At 46.7% G+C, this 16359-nt stretch overlaps 1 protein-coding gene and 1 long non-coding RNA gene across 2 annotated transcripts in view; one reads left to right on the forward strand and one right to left on the reverse strand.

Moving 5' to 3' along the window:
* CNMD (chondromodulin) overlaps positions 1-16359 on the forward strand; it is a 130441-nt gene that overhangs the window by 80065 nt on the left and 34017 nt on the right. Inside the window, exon 5 of the mRNA XM_075334379.1 lies at positions 13345-13498. Within this exon, the coding sequence (XP_075190494.1) occupies positions 13345-13498 (154 nt within the window). The remainder of the gene's footprint in view (positions 1-13344; positions 13499-16359) is intronic.
* Positions 1-16359, reverse strand: part of LOC142290430 (uncharacterized) — a 74551-nt gene that overhangs the window by 17238 nt on the left and 40954 nt on the right. The gene's annotated exons all lie outside the window — the stretch shown is intronic.

Raw genomic sequence — 16359 nt, forward strand, 5'->3', positions numbered from 1 at the left:
ACCAAGGGAGGCTGTACCGTGAGCTGATCAACCCGAAGACCCATGAGAAAATATGCCAGTTAATCGTTCCTCAGGCTGATGTCGCTACTGTACTGCGGGCATACCATGATGGTGCTGGCCACTTCGGGTGGAAGAAGCTGGAGATGCTGTTGAGGGAGCGGTTCTATTGGAGTGGGATGCGTGAATCGGTGGAAGCCTGGTGCCGAGAGTGCGGTCCTTGTACGCTGAGGAGAAAGGACGAGACTAGCCAGAGGGCACCGTTACATCCCATAGTCACCCATCAGCCGCTGGAACTGGTCGCCCTAGACCATGTTAAGCTCACCCCTAGCCGAAGTGGGTACGCCTACGCATTGACCATGGTAGACCACTACTCAAGATTTATGGTGGTAGTCCCCGTCAAGGACCTGACTGGTCGAACTGCTGCTCGTGCGTTCCAGGCTTATTTCTGCCGACCTCATGGGTACCCCGAGAAGGTGCTGACTGACCAAGGCCCGGCTTTTGAAGCAGAGGTGTTTCACGAATTCTGCCAGTTGTACGGCTGCAAGAAGATCCGGACCACTCCGTACCACGCCCAAACCAACGGCATGTGCGAGAAAATGAATCACTTGGTCCTGGGGCTCCTCAAGACGCTACCGCTGGAAGAACGGAACATGTGGCCGGAAAAGTTACCCGACTTGGTCGACATGTACAATAATATCCCAACCAGCTCGACGAAGTGCACCCCAGCGTATCTGATGAGGGCTCGGCCTGGCCGCCTGCCGGTGGATCTGGAGATGGGGTTGGAAGCTCCGGAAGCATTCCCTTCAACGGCAGAGTGGGAGAGTCGGAGGAGGGCCCAGTACCGGCAAATCCAGGAGTATGTGGAGAAAAACCTCAGTCGAAGTCGAGAACAGCAAGAGCACCGGTTCAACCAGAAGGCGCCTGCAGGTCCTTTCCAGCCAGGAGATGTGGTGCTGAAACGGAAGAGAAAAGCCCACAAACTGGATGACCAGTGGGAGCAAGTCCCTTACGTCGTACAACCCACCGAGTGGGACAATGGGAAGACCTACCAGATCAGTCGTGACCAAGGGGGCACCCTGGCCACAGTCTCTCGGGACCATCTAAAAAAATGCCCCCCAGCGTTGAAAGCAGAGGCTGAAGTACCGGTCCCTCCACCAGTGGAAAAGGCAGCAGAGGTAATCCACACTGTGATGGGTGACTTCCCAGCAAACTGGCCTACACAGAACGGCGCGGTGATACTTCCAGTGATACTGTTCCCACAACCCGTGGATGAAGAAGTAGTGGAAGTGGTCAACCGTGAGCCAGAACTAGTGCCAGTGCCCAGGGATGAACCTGTACCCAGCTCCCCTGCACCTCCGCCTGCCCCACACTGTAGCAGGGAGGAGGAACTGATTGTTCCCTCTACCCCACTGTCTAGTACCACTGACACCGGGCCCCGAAGGTCCACCCGTTCCAACCTAGGTAGACCCCCACTTAGGTACAGGGAGACCGTTCTATGAGTAACAGGGGCCCGCAGATGTAAAAGAGTGTTATTTGTATGTTTGAAAGTTTTGAAAATGAAAAATGATTTACCGAAGTTTACCTGATTGTCTGCTTGATTGAACCGGCAGGAGCTGGCACCGTTGTCCCCGTGGGGACCGTTTAAAATGCATGGGAACTATCCATGGACAAGCCCGTGAACTTGCAGGGCACCACAAACGTTAAGTGGCTTGTAAATATGTTGGGTACCGTTACCGTTTCCGCAATGCCGCCTCCGGAGAGGCAGGTTGGAGGGAGGGCCCTGAGCAGAGCAGGCCAGGGCCCAGCCACCAAAGGAACCGGTGGCCACCCTCTGGAGGGGAAGGACAGATCCCGCTCGGGTAACTTGTGCCGGACTGTGGGTCAAGGGGTGCTGCCTGGGGTTTAGGGGCAGCATCAGGGCCAGGTTGCTTGGGTGGGAGAGAGCGGAAACCGTGACCGTATACCGTTGCAACGTTTAAGAAAATGTGCCTCCCGTCTTGGGAAGAGTTTTTGATTAAAAATGTATATTATTTACCGTTAATAATGTTATACCGTTTTACATTTTCAGAAAACAAAAAGGAAAATAAAACCGGTGTTGGACGGGCAGCCCGAGGACGGTCTGCGTTTTGCTAAGGGGGAATGTGTCGCCCTGGGCAAGCCAGGGGACACAGATAACAACACACACGCACCCCACATTCCCTGTAGGTACACCAGCTAACCCATAAATCCTTGTTGCCTTCCTCCAGAGGTTGATGATGCACACCAGGGGGTGGGCCAGGCGGTTGGCTCCGCCCACCGAGGAGCTCACAACACTGGAGGCAGGAAGTAACCAGGCAGTTAGAGTCCAGTGAGGGACATGGAAGGAGTGAAGTGAAGCCCAGTCAGGGCAAGTGTGAGGAGCAAAAGGAGAGAAAGTAAACAGCAAAGTGAAAGTAGTAAAGGAGACAAGCAAGTAAAGTGACAGAAAGCCTGAAGTTGGTCTGTGGCTGTGTGCCCGGACGGAGTCAGCAAGGTCAGCAGACAGCGGTGAAGATCTGCAGTGGGACTGTCTGGAGGTTGCTGGAAGGGCCGCGGAGGCTGTGTGTATCCAGGGCCTGGAGAAGTATACAAAGGGCAGTCAGTACCAGAGCAGGGGCTTTCGGATCCCAGCAAGGCTTGGAGTCGCTGTAAATTGCTAAATCCGTTAGTGAAGGGGACGTAGATCTCCCAACAAGCAAGTCCTGATTGAGGGCAAAGGTCCAACCACAACGGGGAAACACCGCCACCGCCAAGGCACCAGTTTCCCAGGTCCGGCGCCTGCGGGCAAAGTGTGGAGCTCCTCCGGCACAGATTGCAGTCGGGGAGCGGGTAACCGGTGGGAATCCACCGCTACCAAAGAGACATTTCAAAGGTGCAGGGAAGAGATCGTCACCGCTAACTGCAGGGAACCGCAGCACCGTGAACCGTCCGAGGGACCCGTCCAACCAGCCGTTTGTTTACCGAGAACTGTGTCGTGTTTACTGGCTGAGTGAGTACCTCAGTGCCGCAAGGCACAGCGCTGCCCCTGCGCCCCCTGCACCCCACTGGGCCCCGGGATCACCAACCCCTACCCACGGAGGGGTAACACAACACCTGGCTGCTCCCATCACCATCCCCGGGATCCCCGTCCAGAGCAGCGGTGGTGCAATCACCACAACCGTGGGTGGCGTCACGAACTATAACCCCAACAAACATCCCCTTTTCACTCACGGGCGAGGAGTGTCGCTCGAGACACCCCGGGATCCGGCCCGCAGCTCGAGCCACCAGGAGCAACTGCCGGACCCGAGCAGAAGGGGTGAGCGCGGTGTGCTGACACCCTCCTCCCCACCCGCGACACTAGAGTGGAGGAGTAAACAGTGGAGTTGTAGTGAGAGAAAAGTGACAGTAGTAAAGCCTGAAGTTGGTCCGGGTGTGTGCCCCGGACAGTGACAGCAAGGTCAGCAGACGGCGGTGATAGTCTGCAGGGGGACTGCTCGGAGGTTGCTGGAAGGACCGCGGACGGGTGGTGACCCAGTGGTCTGGAGCAGTATACGAAGAACAGTCAGCACCAGGGCAGGGGCCTTTCGGATCCCGGCAAGGCTAGGAGTCGCCATAATTTGCCAAATCCGTCAGTGAAGGGGACGTCTGTCTCCTAACAACCAAGTCCCGATTGAAGGCAACAGTCCAACCGTAACAGAGACACCGCCACCGCCAGGGCACCAGTTTCTCAGGGCCAGCGCCTGCGGGCAAAGTAGGGCTCCTCCGGCCCATATCCAAGCCGGGGAGCGGGTTACCGGTGGGAACGCATCGCAACCATCATCATCTTAGGTGCAGGGAAAAGGGACCGTCACTGTCACCTACTGGGGAAAGCAAGTGCAGCCGTCCGTGGGAACCGTCTTTCCAGCCGTGTGTTTTACCGAGAACTGTGTCATCGTCTCAGGCTGAGTGAGTACCACAGTGCCGCAAGGCACAGAGCTGCCCCTGGGTCCCTGCACCCCACCAAGCCCTGCATCACCCACCTCATCATTGGGCCCCGGGACAACCAACCCCCTACCCACGGAGGGGAGGATTAACATCTGGCTGCTCCATACCACCACTCCCGGGATCCCCATACAGAGCAGCGGTGGTGTCAACAAATCACCACAACCGTGGGTGGCGTCACGGACAATAAACAATCCCAAATCCCAATCCCCTTTCACTCACGGGCGAGGAGCGCCGCTAGAGTCCCCGGGATCCGGCCATCGCTCGAGCCTCCGAGCAGCAGCAGCAGGCCGCAGTGCCAGCCGGACCCGAGCAGCAGTAGGGAGAGCGCGGCGTCCCCTCCTCCGCCCGCGACACACCCAGAACTGCTCATGGTTCTGGGTGCATATTGCACCTGACAGGTTCCCTCAAAAGTTGATATTCGGTACTATTGTTTTTAACTATTTGCCAGGCATCGACACTGGCAACAGTGGTCTGTGATTGCTCTGAGCCGGTATTAGACAGAACAGATAGGTAGTTGTCTCTATTAACAACAACCTGTTAGTTTTTACGCATACAGTTGAAACCAGAAGTTTACATACACTATATCTAAAAAGACACACATGCATGTTTTTCTCATTATCTGACATGAAATCAGTATAAACCTTTCCCGTTTTAGGTCAATTAGGAACCCAAATTATATATATTTGCCAAATGCCAGAATAATGAGAGAGAGAGAGAGACACAGAGACAGAGAGACAGAGAGAGAGAGAGGCAGAGAGAGAGAGAGACAGAGAGAGAGAGAGACAGAGAGAGAGAGAGACAGAGAGAGACAGAGAGAGAGAGAGACAGAGAGAGAGAGAGACAGAGAGAGACAGAGAGAGAGAGAGGCAGAGAGAGAGAGAGACAGAGAGAGAGAGAGAGACAGAGAGAGAGAGAGAGACAGAGAGAGAGAGAGAATGTTTTAAGGCATTTTTATGACTTACTTAGTTTGGGTCCCCCCATCACTAATCTCCAGCCTCAGATTGTCCCTCTCTGCTACCTCCTGTCCTGTAGCCTTGCCACACTGGTGCGTCCTTATGCTGCTGATGAGTTCCACATAGGGAAGCGCGGCTTGTTCCTGCAGGTGTTTAACCCCACTTTGTCCTTCAGAGTTTTAGTACCCTGACCTATCCCCAAGCAGCAGAGATGTTATGGATCAGCCGCTTCCATCAGTAATCACCTGATCTAGGTTCTAGTTCTGTTGCAGTCTAGATTCCTGCAAAGTGCTTCCTGTATTGTCTCTTCTGTTTTCTGACCCGGTGTGGCGACTTGCTTATCCCGTTCTCTCTGCTCCTGACCCCTGCTACCTATATTGAACTTTTGCTGCCTGCCCTGACCCTGGATTGTCTGACTACTCCTTTTGCCTTTGTCTTCCTGTACCTCACATTTGTGTATCTGACCCTCTGGTCAACTGCTGCAGTGCCAGGGACTGCACTGAAGTGGTACCTGGTGACTATCGGCAGCCTAGACTACCCTTACTACTAAAGGCTCTAGTGAACACCCAGTAGTTACTTAGTCACACCACTCGAGGGTAAGCCTGGTCCATGGTGCAGTGGGTCCACACCCACCAGTGTTACAATTAGGCCTAACTAGATTTGCAGTGGTGGTAACAAAATCTTATGTGGGTCAACAAGTCTTGGATGAAGGAGATTTTTACTCCCTGGCTGAAGTGAATATCAAAGAAGACAGTCTTTTATTGTAGTAATATTCTCTTGCACGACTGTCCCACTCACACAGATATAAGCAGTACTTTGTGTATCCACCCTGGAGACCAAGTAAGAGGGCAACCAGTGTTAAATCACAACAGAGGGGCCACCAATGTTGGTCCTAGTTCAGGCTCCTCAGCAGCTTTTTCTTGTTGTCATAGGTTTCTTTCATATGCACAGCATAGTCAAATGGAATCGAAGGTATCTCATTGCCATTATGGAGCAAGCCAGCTTCCAGGCTTGTTTTGCACAAATTGATGAAGAGACTCTATTCCTCTGCATCATGACTTATCTTCAGAGCTTCCATTAAACTGTTGATACTGCATGCCACAAGATTGCATTCTATAAAGAAGTATTTAACAAGATCTTTATCATGGTTGCGGAACAAATAAATCTGAACAAATCTCACTAGAAGATTACACTGCTATAGGCTGGAACTTAAGTGCACAGCCTGACTATTGGCCGATCCAAATCAGATCATGGGGACTGCAAAAGGCATAGATTGCCTCTTCCCACTGGGTAAGATGTGATGTACATCTATTGCAGCATATGTGTGCATCCAAACTCTCCTGATCCTGATCTCCTATTCTGCAGCTAGGTTGTAGGCTTTCCTTATCATGGTAGTCACGTTTAGCGTTTGTGACGCAAGTGTGACTTCTCCACAAATATAGCAAAAACTATCTACTTTGCTAATACAAGAAGGAAACCGATCTGAAAAACACATATAGAAACATGGCAATATGCTAAGAAACTAAGCTAAGAAATCCTAAGACTGTATACCTTACACAGAGAGCATTTATAAAAGTAGGTGATGCAACTGTAATTAGGGTTACGTCATAGGAGCTGAGTTGAAGTTTTTATTTGTTCGCTTAAATATGATAGAATACTGAAGGCTCAATAGACTAAATAGATGATGTAATAGACTGGCTACTAACAATGCAATAATAATTATAAAATAATAATATATAATAATAATAATAATATATAAATTTTCTATAAGCCTGCAGGAAAGATGTCATAAATAATTATAACCTCCTTTGGAAAATTAGAGCCAAGCAGCAAATTTAAGATCATATTAATTTTTAGCACCACAAAATTAGTTGTGTTCAACTGTTTTTGTCTCTGAACTAGATTAGCTGTAGAACAATGGTACCTAAAGTAGGTTACTTGCATTCTTTTTATTGTGCTTTTGAGCTTTTGTTGTGGGTTGGGATGAGACTTCTATAAATCCCATGTAAGACGCTGTGTTTATGATGCAGCAAAAATACATATTGTAAAATACTCTTCATTGCAGTTTTTCTAATATCAAAGATTTGGGTTTCAAGTAAAAGACAATACGCATTTTTCCCCCGTGTCCAATATGATGGTTTTAATTTGTGACTCAAAATCTAAATATCTAGCATCTACTATACTTAAATGTCACAGTTTCACAGACACGCCTGAATGGAACATAAGAGGCTTGCCCAAACTTTTTTTTTTTTGTCTAAAACCTGGCCCAGCATAATGTAAAAATCAAACCATGTACATTAAAATTCCGATTCCTTGCAGCTTCTCCGCAGCATTGCCTGGACCCCCATGATCTTTGAGGCTCCGTTCATACCAGAGATAGTGTTGAGGAATTTTTTATTTTCTATTTCTACACTATTGCCCTGGTTATTTAAAAAAAAAAAAAGAGCAAGAGGGAGGGTTTAGACAACCCCTTTAAGTATTTCAAGGCGGAAATTATAGACCTCTTATTTATAAATTTTCAATTCATATTGAAACTTTTTAGAGTGAGTGAATTATTGTTATTGAGGTATTCTGGTTCTGCCAAGATCTAACCTAACCACTGGATAGGTTACAACTCCTAAATCGATGGGGCCTTATCCCCCATAGGCCCCCATTTGAATGGTGTGGCCAAATAATTCAAAGTCTATAGGACTGACAAAAAGAGCAAATCACAGTGCTCAGCTATCTCCATCGGCTCCATGGAAAATGAATGGAGTGGTAGCGACTACTCTGGACTGTGACAATATTGTTGAAAAGACTTTGTACAATTAAACACTTGATTTCTTATCTCGGAGTACCATGTATAAGGAACTGATCATCTCCCAAGGATATGCTGTTGTGACGCCCTGGGCAAGCCAGGGGTCACAGGTCATCACACCACCACACCCTACACCCCAGTGAGGAACACCTAGGCTACCAAAATCCTTGTTGCCTTGCTCCAGGGGCTGGTGTCCACACCAGGGGGCGGGCCAGGCGGTTGGCTCCACCCACCGAGGAGTTCACAGCCCTGGAGGCGGGAAAACCAGGCAGTTAAGCTAGGGAAGTGAAGGAGTAAACAGTGAGAGTAGAGGCAGAGAAAAGGAACAGTTAAGCAAGCCTGAAGTTGGTCCGGGTGTGTGCCCCGGACAGTGACAGCAAGGTCAGCAGACAGCGGTGATAGTCTGCAGGGGGACTGCTCGGAGGTTGCTGGAAGGACCGCGGACGGGTGGTGACCCGGCGGTCTGGAGCAGTATACGAAGAACAGTCAGCACCAGGGCAGGGGCCTTTCGGATCCCGGCAAGGCTAGGAGTCGCCATAATTTGCCAAATCCGTCAGTGAAGGGGACGTCTGTCTCCCAACAATCAAGTCCCGATTGAAGGCAACAGTCCAACCGTAACGGAGAGACACCGCCACCGCCAGGGCACCAGTTTCTCAGGCCCAGCGCCTGTGGGCAAAGTAGGGCTCCTCCGGCCCATATCCAAGCCGGGGAGCGGGTTACCGGTGGGAACCCATCGCAACCATTATCATCATAGGTGCAGGACAGAGGGACCGTCACCGTCACCTACTGGGGAAAGCAAGTGCAGCCGTCCGTGGGAACCGTCTTTCCAGCCGTATGTTTTACCGAGAACTGTGTCATGGTCTCAGGCTGAGTGAGTACCACAGCGCTGCAAGGCACAGCGCTGCCCCTGGGTCCCTGCGCCCACCAAGCCCTGCATCTCCCACCTCATCACTGGGCCCCAGGATCACCAACCTCTACCCACGGAGGGGCAACACAACAACTGGCTGCTCCATACCATCCCTCCCGGGATCCCCATACAGAGCAGCGGTGGTGTCAACAAATCACCACAACCGTGGGTGGCGTCACGGACAATAAACAATCCCCACACCCAAAAACCCCCTTTCACTCACGGGCGAGGAACGCCGCTCGAGTCCCCGGGTTCCGGCCCATCACTCGAGCCACCGAGCAGTGGCAGGCCGCAGCAGCCGCGGCAGCCGGACCCGAGCAGAGGGAGAGCGCGGCGTCCCCTCCTCCGCCCGCGACACTGTAGATGTATGAGATGTGCATACCCCTTTAAAGGCCACGTCTCACTAAGCAACATCGCTAGCAACATCGCTGCTGAGGCACAACTTTTGTGATGTAACAGCGATGTTGCTAGCGATGTTGCTGTGTGTGACATCCAGCAACAACCTGGCCCCTGTTGTGAGGTCGTTGGTTGTTGCTGAATGTCCTGGACCATTTTTTAGTGGTTGCTCTCCCGCTGTGAAGCACACATCGCTGTGTGTGACAGCGAGACAGCAACAACTGAATGTGCAGTGAGCAGGGAGCCGGATTCTGCAGACGCTGGTAACCAATGTAAATTTTGGGTAACCAAGAAGCCCTTTCCTTGGTTACCCGATATTTACCTTCATTACCAGCGTCCGCCGCTCTCACGCTGTCAGTGCCAGCTCCCTGCTCCCTGCACACATAGCCAGACTACACATCAGGTAATTAACCCGATGTGTACTCTGGCTAGGAATGCAGGGAGCCAGCGCTAAGCGGTGTGCGCTGGTAACCAAGGTAAATATCGGGTTGGTTACCCGATATTTACCTTAGTTACCAAGCGCAGCATCGCTTCCACACGTCGGCTGGGGGCTGGTCACTGGTTGCTGGTGAGATCTGCCTGTGTGACAGCTCACCAGCGACCCGTGTAGCGACGCTCCAGCGATCCCTGTCAGGTCAGGTTGCTGGTGGGATCGCTGGAGCGTCGCTTAGTGTGACGGTACCTTTAGTCTAGCCTTGATATCATTGTGCATAGATGATATTTTTGTTCTGTAGCTTATGTGCAATACCCTTTCATTCATCAATCTTCAGTATTAGTAATTCCAACTTCTCAAACCTTTCTGTGCATGCAAACAAATAAACACATTGCTATAAAGTGAAATATTGATTTACTGGCTGTCAGAACTTTTTTTCATTTCAACTTGTATATAAAAGCAGAATGTGTTTTTGTGCAGGTTCTATTCCTGTATCAATTAGATCTGAATTGTTCCTGGTTCCATAGTCTTTCCACCTTGTGTCACTTTCATAGTTGAAATAACAAATCCCCCCAGTACAATGACAGAAATACAGTGGGGCAGATGGCGACACAGTGGATGCTGGTCTTCCCGTATGGCCTCAGCATTGTGCGGGAAGGTAACTTGGTGTTTATCTAGTGTTACGTTTCATGCCCGTCAGCTCTGTTAGTGAGATATAAATAATCAATGTGCATGCTTTTCACACCTACGAATAGAGGCCACTCTTCATTCCCACTCCTCCATATGCTCCATCTATGGGTAATTAAAACACTAATTGCCTGGTGCTTTTTTTCGTGCTTTTTTTTAGTTTAGAAAATGAATTATGTAATTGCGGAAGGATACAGAAGAGAATATACTACAAAATTCATAGTTTGGATTAAATTGGTAACACGAGGAGGATATAATGTAAGCCACGCGTACATACTGAGTATTTGGTGATATTTTTTTTTACCTCAATATTTGTCAGCCAAAACCAGGAGTGGAACAGTCAGAGGAAAAGTATAATAAAAACACAAACACCACTTTTTACCCACTCCTGGTTTTGGCTTACAAATACTTAGGTAAAATCTCACTAAACCCTCAACGTGTGAACATGGCCTTATGTGTTGTCATGTGGAAACTTGGAAGAAGAAAACAAGTGCATAGATATAAAACAAGGACATTTTACACTAAGAAAAGGTGCATACGGCATCATGTGCTCATCAAGACAGTTCATTGTGTAGACGGAGTACAGAAAGATAATGGGGGGGATGCAAAAGAGGTTTACCAGGACCACGACTGGTCCCTGCTGCTTGACTCATGATTGAAATTAATCGGGGGCATTTTCTTCTGGGTTGAGGAACGAGCAGTGATACTCAAAGATACAAAGAGAAGAACAAGATTTACTAGTACTTAGGTAAATCTTTTCTTCTCCTTGTATCTTTGAGTGTCACTGCTCATTTCTCAACCTAGAAGAAAATGCCCCCGGTTAATTTCAATCATGAGTCTAGCAGCAGAGACCAGTCATGGCAGCGGGCCTTTTCTAGTCAATTTGTCGGATTCATCATTTGTGGGGTTTTAAGTAACTTTTCTTGTTTATTTTTTAATATTCATGGACATTTTATGCCGTACATTCTTCCAAATGATGCATGAGGTTCATGAATTTTGCGCAAAGTAAAAAATGTACTTTATTTTTGTTTTTAACCTCTTTTTGAGACTTTTGGTGCAAAAAGTCATACATTTAGTAAACTGGAGCAAAAAATATGCCAAAATAAGTGGCATACTGCACATAAAAACAATGCAGGGGCGAGGTGCACTGGATTATATTTGCCACAAATTTTACATATTTTTTAAAAATTTTTGGCATTATTGATCCTCAGAATTTTTAAATGAGAAAAATCTGCTTTCCTCTAAGGGGAAAACTGGCATATTTGGTAAAATAACAAAATAATTTTCTGTACTATTTTCAATCCCAAAATGGAATGGAATAGTAATGGTCACAGTGTCAAGTTCATACATATTACAGAAGCAACAGCTATGGTCTGTGTAAGGGTAGAGTAGACTCTGATCATTCTTCACCATGCTGGAGATGGAGTAGAAGGGGGTTAACTCACGATGCCATAGCGTGAAAGATGACTGAGGCAAAATTCCTGGAAATGTGGTATGTCAACGCGTTTCACAGTACAGATTACACCTTCATCAGGGCAAATCACAGGAGTGATCTGTACTGTGAAACGCATAGACAATAAATCACATTTACAAGATCTTCGCCTCATTCATCTTTCATGCTATGTCAGCTAGGATTAACCCCTTCTTCTCCATCTCCAGCGTTTTCTCCACGTGGAGCTGCTACAGCTGTATTTGTGCACTTACAGGAGTTGTGACTGACACAACCTCACAAGGTGGCCACATATACCACTGTTTCTTTCCAACTGTAATCCAGATAAGATCCTATTTGCACTCTTTCCAGTTCATTTATAGTGCTTTGTCGCTCTTCAGCATGAGCAGTGTTAAAGTATGAAGAATTCTATATGTCCATATTACTACACAAGTAAGAGCTCATTCAGATATCAGTTTTACTTGTATGTGTGCTATTCGTATTTTTCAAGGATAGCACTCATACCTATGATAGTCTAAAGTGTAGTTCACGTATCCAATTTTTTCCAACGATTGAGTGGTCTGCAGAAAAGCTTGTCTGATATTGATCCAAGTGTTGGGTTAAAATTCCCAATGCAAGTCTATGGCTCAGTGAAAAAAAAAATCAGACAGCAATCAAACACCATCTGTGTACTCCCTGATTTTCATGGATCCGGATCCTTTGATGGGGAGGCTTGAGAAACCTCTTTTTTCTATCTGAAAAGAACAGATGAAGCTCGCATTGTTTTTCTTGTTTGAGATAAATAAAAATGTAAATAACTTACATTTTTGAGAAAAATAGCTTACATCTGAATGTGTCCTAAGCGGTTGATTTTGTGAAGACTTTAAAACTACAAGGCATGATTATAGACCAAGGGTGAACAAGAATCAGGTCATCTATTACTAGAGCCGAATGGCAACATAAACTTGTATCCATTTTCATCATGGGATAATCCTCCTCTCTTGTATATACACTCTCCATCGGGGGAGATGTACTTAAAGCGCCCCACTTATACAGCCACTTATTATTTGGTTACCTTCAATGGCACATTCTTGGCAACTATTAACAATCCACGCAATGGAAAGTCACATCCCCTTACTGAGCAAGAAGAAGAAAGTGTCTAAAATACTTAAATATGGGACAACGCATACAAGATGGCAACATAAACTCTATTGCCACTCACGAGGGCTCAGCTGGTGTTACTTAAAAGAAAGAAATGCTTAAATCTATTGTAATACGTACAAAAAATCCTTATGGAGGTAAGGAAAAAGGGTTAATGTCTCATCTTTAACGCAGTATATTTACAGGGGGAGAGTCACAATAACTGGTGCACACACTCATCTGGAGCACACTCATATTGAGGTCAGTCAACAAGGATTTCCAGTGCTGATTCAGATACAGGCTAGCTTGGCCTATATTCTACCAGCTCATATTTCATTTTTAAAGTATGTTAGTTTTAATTTATAGATAAAAAATCAAGACCTAGTTTGAAAAATGGTGTTACGCTTTAGTTAAATTCCCATTTGCATAAGTGGAAGATAAGGAATAAAACCCTTTGCGGTCTTTGATAAATGTGGGCCTCAGAGTCCTCATTAGACAAAATACTAATATCAGCACACAAACACATCGCACAGTAATAATAAACTAATGAAATAAACTCCAAGCAATATATACATACATACATACTGGGCTTTATAGTTTTCATGTCTTATATCTTGCCAGGAAGATGAAGTCATGCCGGCTAAGTTTGATGAGAATTCTCTTATCTGGGTGGCTGCAGACCAGCCTGTAAAGGATAACAGCTTCCTGAGCTCAAAGATCCTGGAACTGTGCACAGATCTTCCCATCTTCTGGCTCCGACCAACATATCCCAAAGGTGAATTTTCTATTTGTAGCTTTCCAGAGTAAAACTACTTTTGCATGTACTGTATCTTAAAGGGAGTCTGTTACCCCCAAAATGGCAATTAAACAGCCCATACCTAGACCCTATTTAATTTACACTGAGCCTGTATAGTTTAACTTAATATTTTATTAAAAAATGAACTTTAATTTGATATGCAAATAAAAGCACTTTGGTGCACCCTTGACGTGGCCTATGCCTTTGTGCACCATTGCTCCCTCCTATTCACTTAATAAAGCTATTATCTTATGATGACTGAAATCTCTGATTAGCTGAGAGCGAACGCTGTGTCATATAATTTTATGTACCTGAGGCTGCGCACAGTGTGGCAGCGCCATCATAGTGTCAGTGCATGTGTGACTGTGGGCGCGCTCTGACGATTGATGTGAGTAAACAGCAGATACATGTTAGAATGCCCTCCCCTCCTCACTGAAGCCGCACATGAAGCTTCCTGGTACAGTAAGCGGGGGCCACAGACAGCCAGGAGCTAGGTGTCAGAGCACTCCTGCAGTCACATTGTGGGCACACCCACACTGACTCTGATTTTACTGCATGCTAATCCAGTGTCATTGCTCAGGCGCAGACACAGGAGATGATACACTGTAACGCCGATGGCATCCCTACACTTTCCCACTTCCTCCTACTGGCTCTGCGCAGTCCTCTCCTGTATCCCTGCCCTGGTGACTATATCCCAGGTGCCACGCACATCACACAGATCTCCTGGGAGTGCACTTAGGGTGCGCATGATCCCCACCTCTTAAAAGGGCAGCGCACTTAATCTGAAATCACCTCCAGCCTGTGGGGGAGACGGCATTAGATACTTAAGGCATCCTCCCCCTTTGAAAGGTGTCTGAGAATCAAGGTTCTTGGCGTATTAGATTCCCTCTGCACGTCCAGTGCCCATATCTCGTTCCTGTAGATTGTGCAGTGTCCAGCCTGAGAACCCGATCCCATCCAATGTCCTGCCTATGAACCCCTACCGGACTTGTGACCTGCCTGTGTTCCTGCACCCACACCTGTCCTGCCTGATACTCCTGAATCATCCTGCCTGTTACTCCTGGCCTGTCCTTTTACCTGTTCACACCCTTGCTCCTGACCCATGAGGTCATCTGCTACTACCAGGCACTGCCCTTAAGTGGTACCTGGTGTCTACTGGCAGCCACGTCAACCTCACCATCAGAGGATATGGTGAATACTTGGTAGGCACTTAGTTACGCCCCTCCGAGATAAGCCTGGATTGTGGTGCAGTGGGTCCACACCCGCATGCGTGACACACCATTTGCTCTCAGCTTCACAGACATGTCAGTCACCTTAAGTTCTGAATTTTATTATACAAATAGATTTGATGGCTCGCTAACACATTGGCCATGCCAAGGGTGTGCTGAAGCACCCTGCTGTACATATCAAATAAAAGTTGATTTTTAATAAAATAATAAGTTAAACTTTAATGCCTAGTATGATTTAAATAGGAGCTAAGGCCCCTATATAAATATTTAAACAGTTTAATCGCCATATTGGGGGTAACAAATTCCTTTTAAGTACTCATTGTATTAAAAACGCAATAATAAAATAATAACCATAGTATACTAGTCAAACCGTAGAAAACATCTTTATATATTGCACTGCAACAACTAATATGTGTGATTTTTGAAACCCTGAATATCAGTAAAACACGTGATATAGTGACAATTTCGTTCCTCACACTATTGGTACTGCTCCATTGGGTCTGCTGGCATTGGCCTGTGATGTAGTGTGGTGGAGGGGATGAAAAGGGAAGTATGAGAGGCCATAGTAGATAACAATAGAAAGTATTTTACTGAGGTAGACTTTGAAAAGACATAACAGATAACGGTCATCAGACTGGATGGTATTCACATTTGCATTTGAAAGAACTTTCACGTAGATGATTGTACATGGCAGCATTTTACAATCTCAGTCATATGAATCCATTTTATTAAAATCTATCTTTACTACTTCCTTCAAACCAACTTAGCAGCCACTTCTCTAGATGCTTCCATGAGGGAATATGTAGAAATCCTTCTGTAAATCTTCAACAGATGGTTGGCAAGGTGCAATCCACCATTACTACAGGGTACCTTGTCCAGCCCACAGCATGCTCAGGACTACTAATAACTCTGCTCCAAGGTTGTTTCCAACTGTGCTCCCATTTGGGCCTCTTCCGGTTTCCCACTAATCTCCCTTCCAGGATAATGCTTCTGTCCCTTTTCTGAATTCTTCTGGAAGAATCTGCTTTCTCCTTGGCTGATGGTCACTGTACTGGCACTCTGGTGCACTAGGCTTCAACAGCCCCTTAAATAGCTGAAGCCCCTCCTTGAGCTTTCCCCAATTGCTAACCCTTTGTTACCCAGAACTCCTGCATCTACCATTAGTTTTCTCAGGATACTTATAATTCAATGCAGCAACTGAGAAATGGATCAATCTAACACATTACAAATATTAGACAGCAAACAGAGAAAACCACCAGCAGGAGGGATCATGGAAAAGAAATATTTTTATTTAAATACATCATTAAAAGGTATATGAGGATAAAAACATATTCAAGGCGAGAAAATAAATAGACATGCCAGAATGTAAAAAGTAGTGAGAAGTTTTTAAAGCATATACAGAAAACAAACAAAAAAGCTTCCAAGGAAAGCGTATTTCATAGATCCAGGGTGGTCGTGTTGTTTAATTTGATATGTCGTCTAATAAATATATAATCCATTTTTTGACATGTACATTTGTACTTTTTGCCACCTGATTTTTGTACTGTCTAATGTAACTAACTAATCTATATATTAGTAAATCTCACAACACTATTATTTATGCTATACCTA

The sequence above is a fragment of the Anomaloglossus baeobatrachus genome, chromosome 2, assembly GCF_048569485.1.
Source record: "Anomaloglossus baeobatrachus isolate aAnoBae1 chromosome 2, aAnoBae1.hap1, whole genome shotgun sequence".
NCBI lineage: Eukaryota > Metazoa > Chordata > Amphibia > Anura > Aromobatidae > Anomaloglossus > Anomaloglossus baeobatrachus.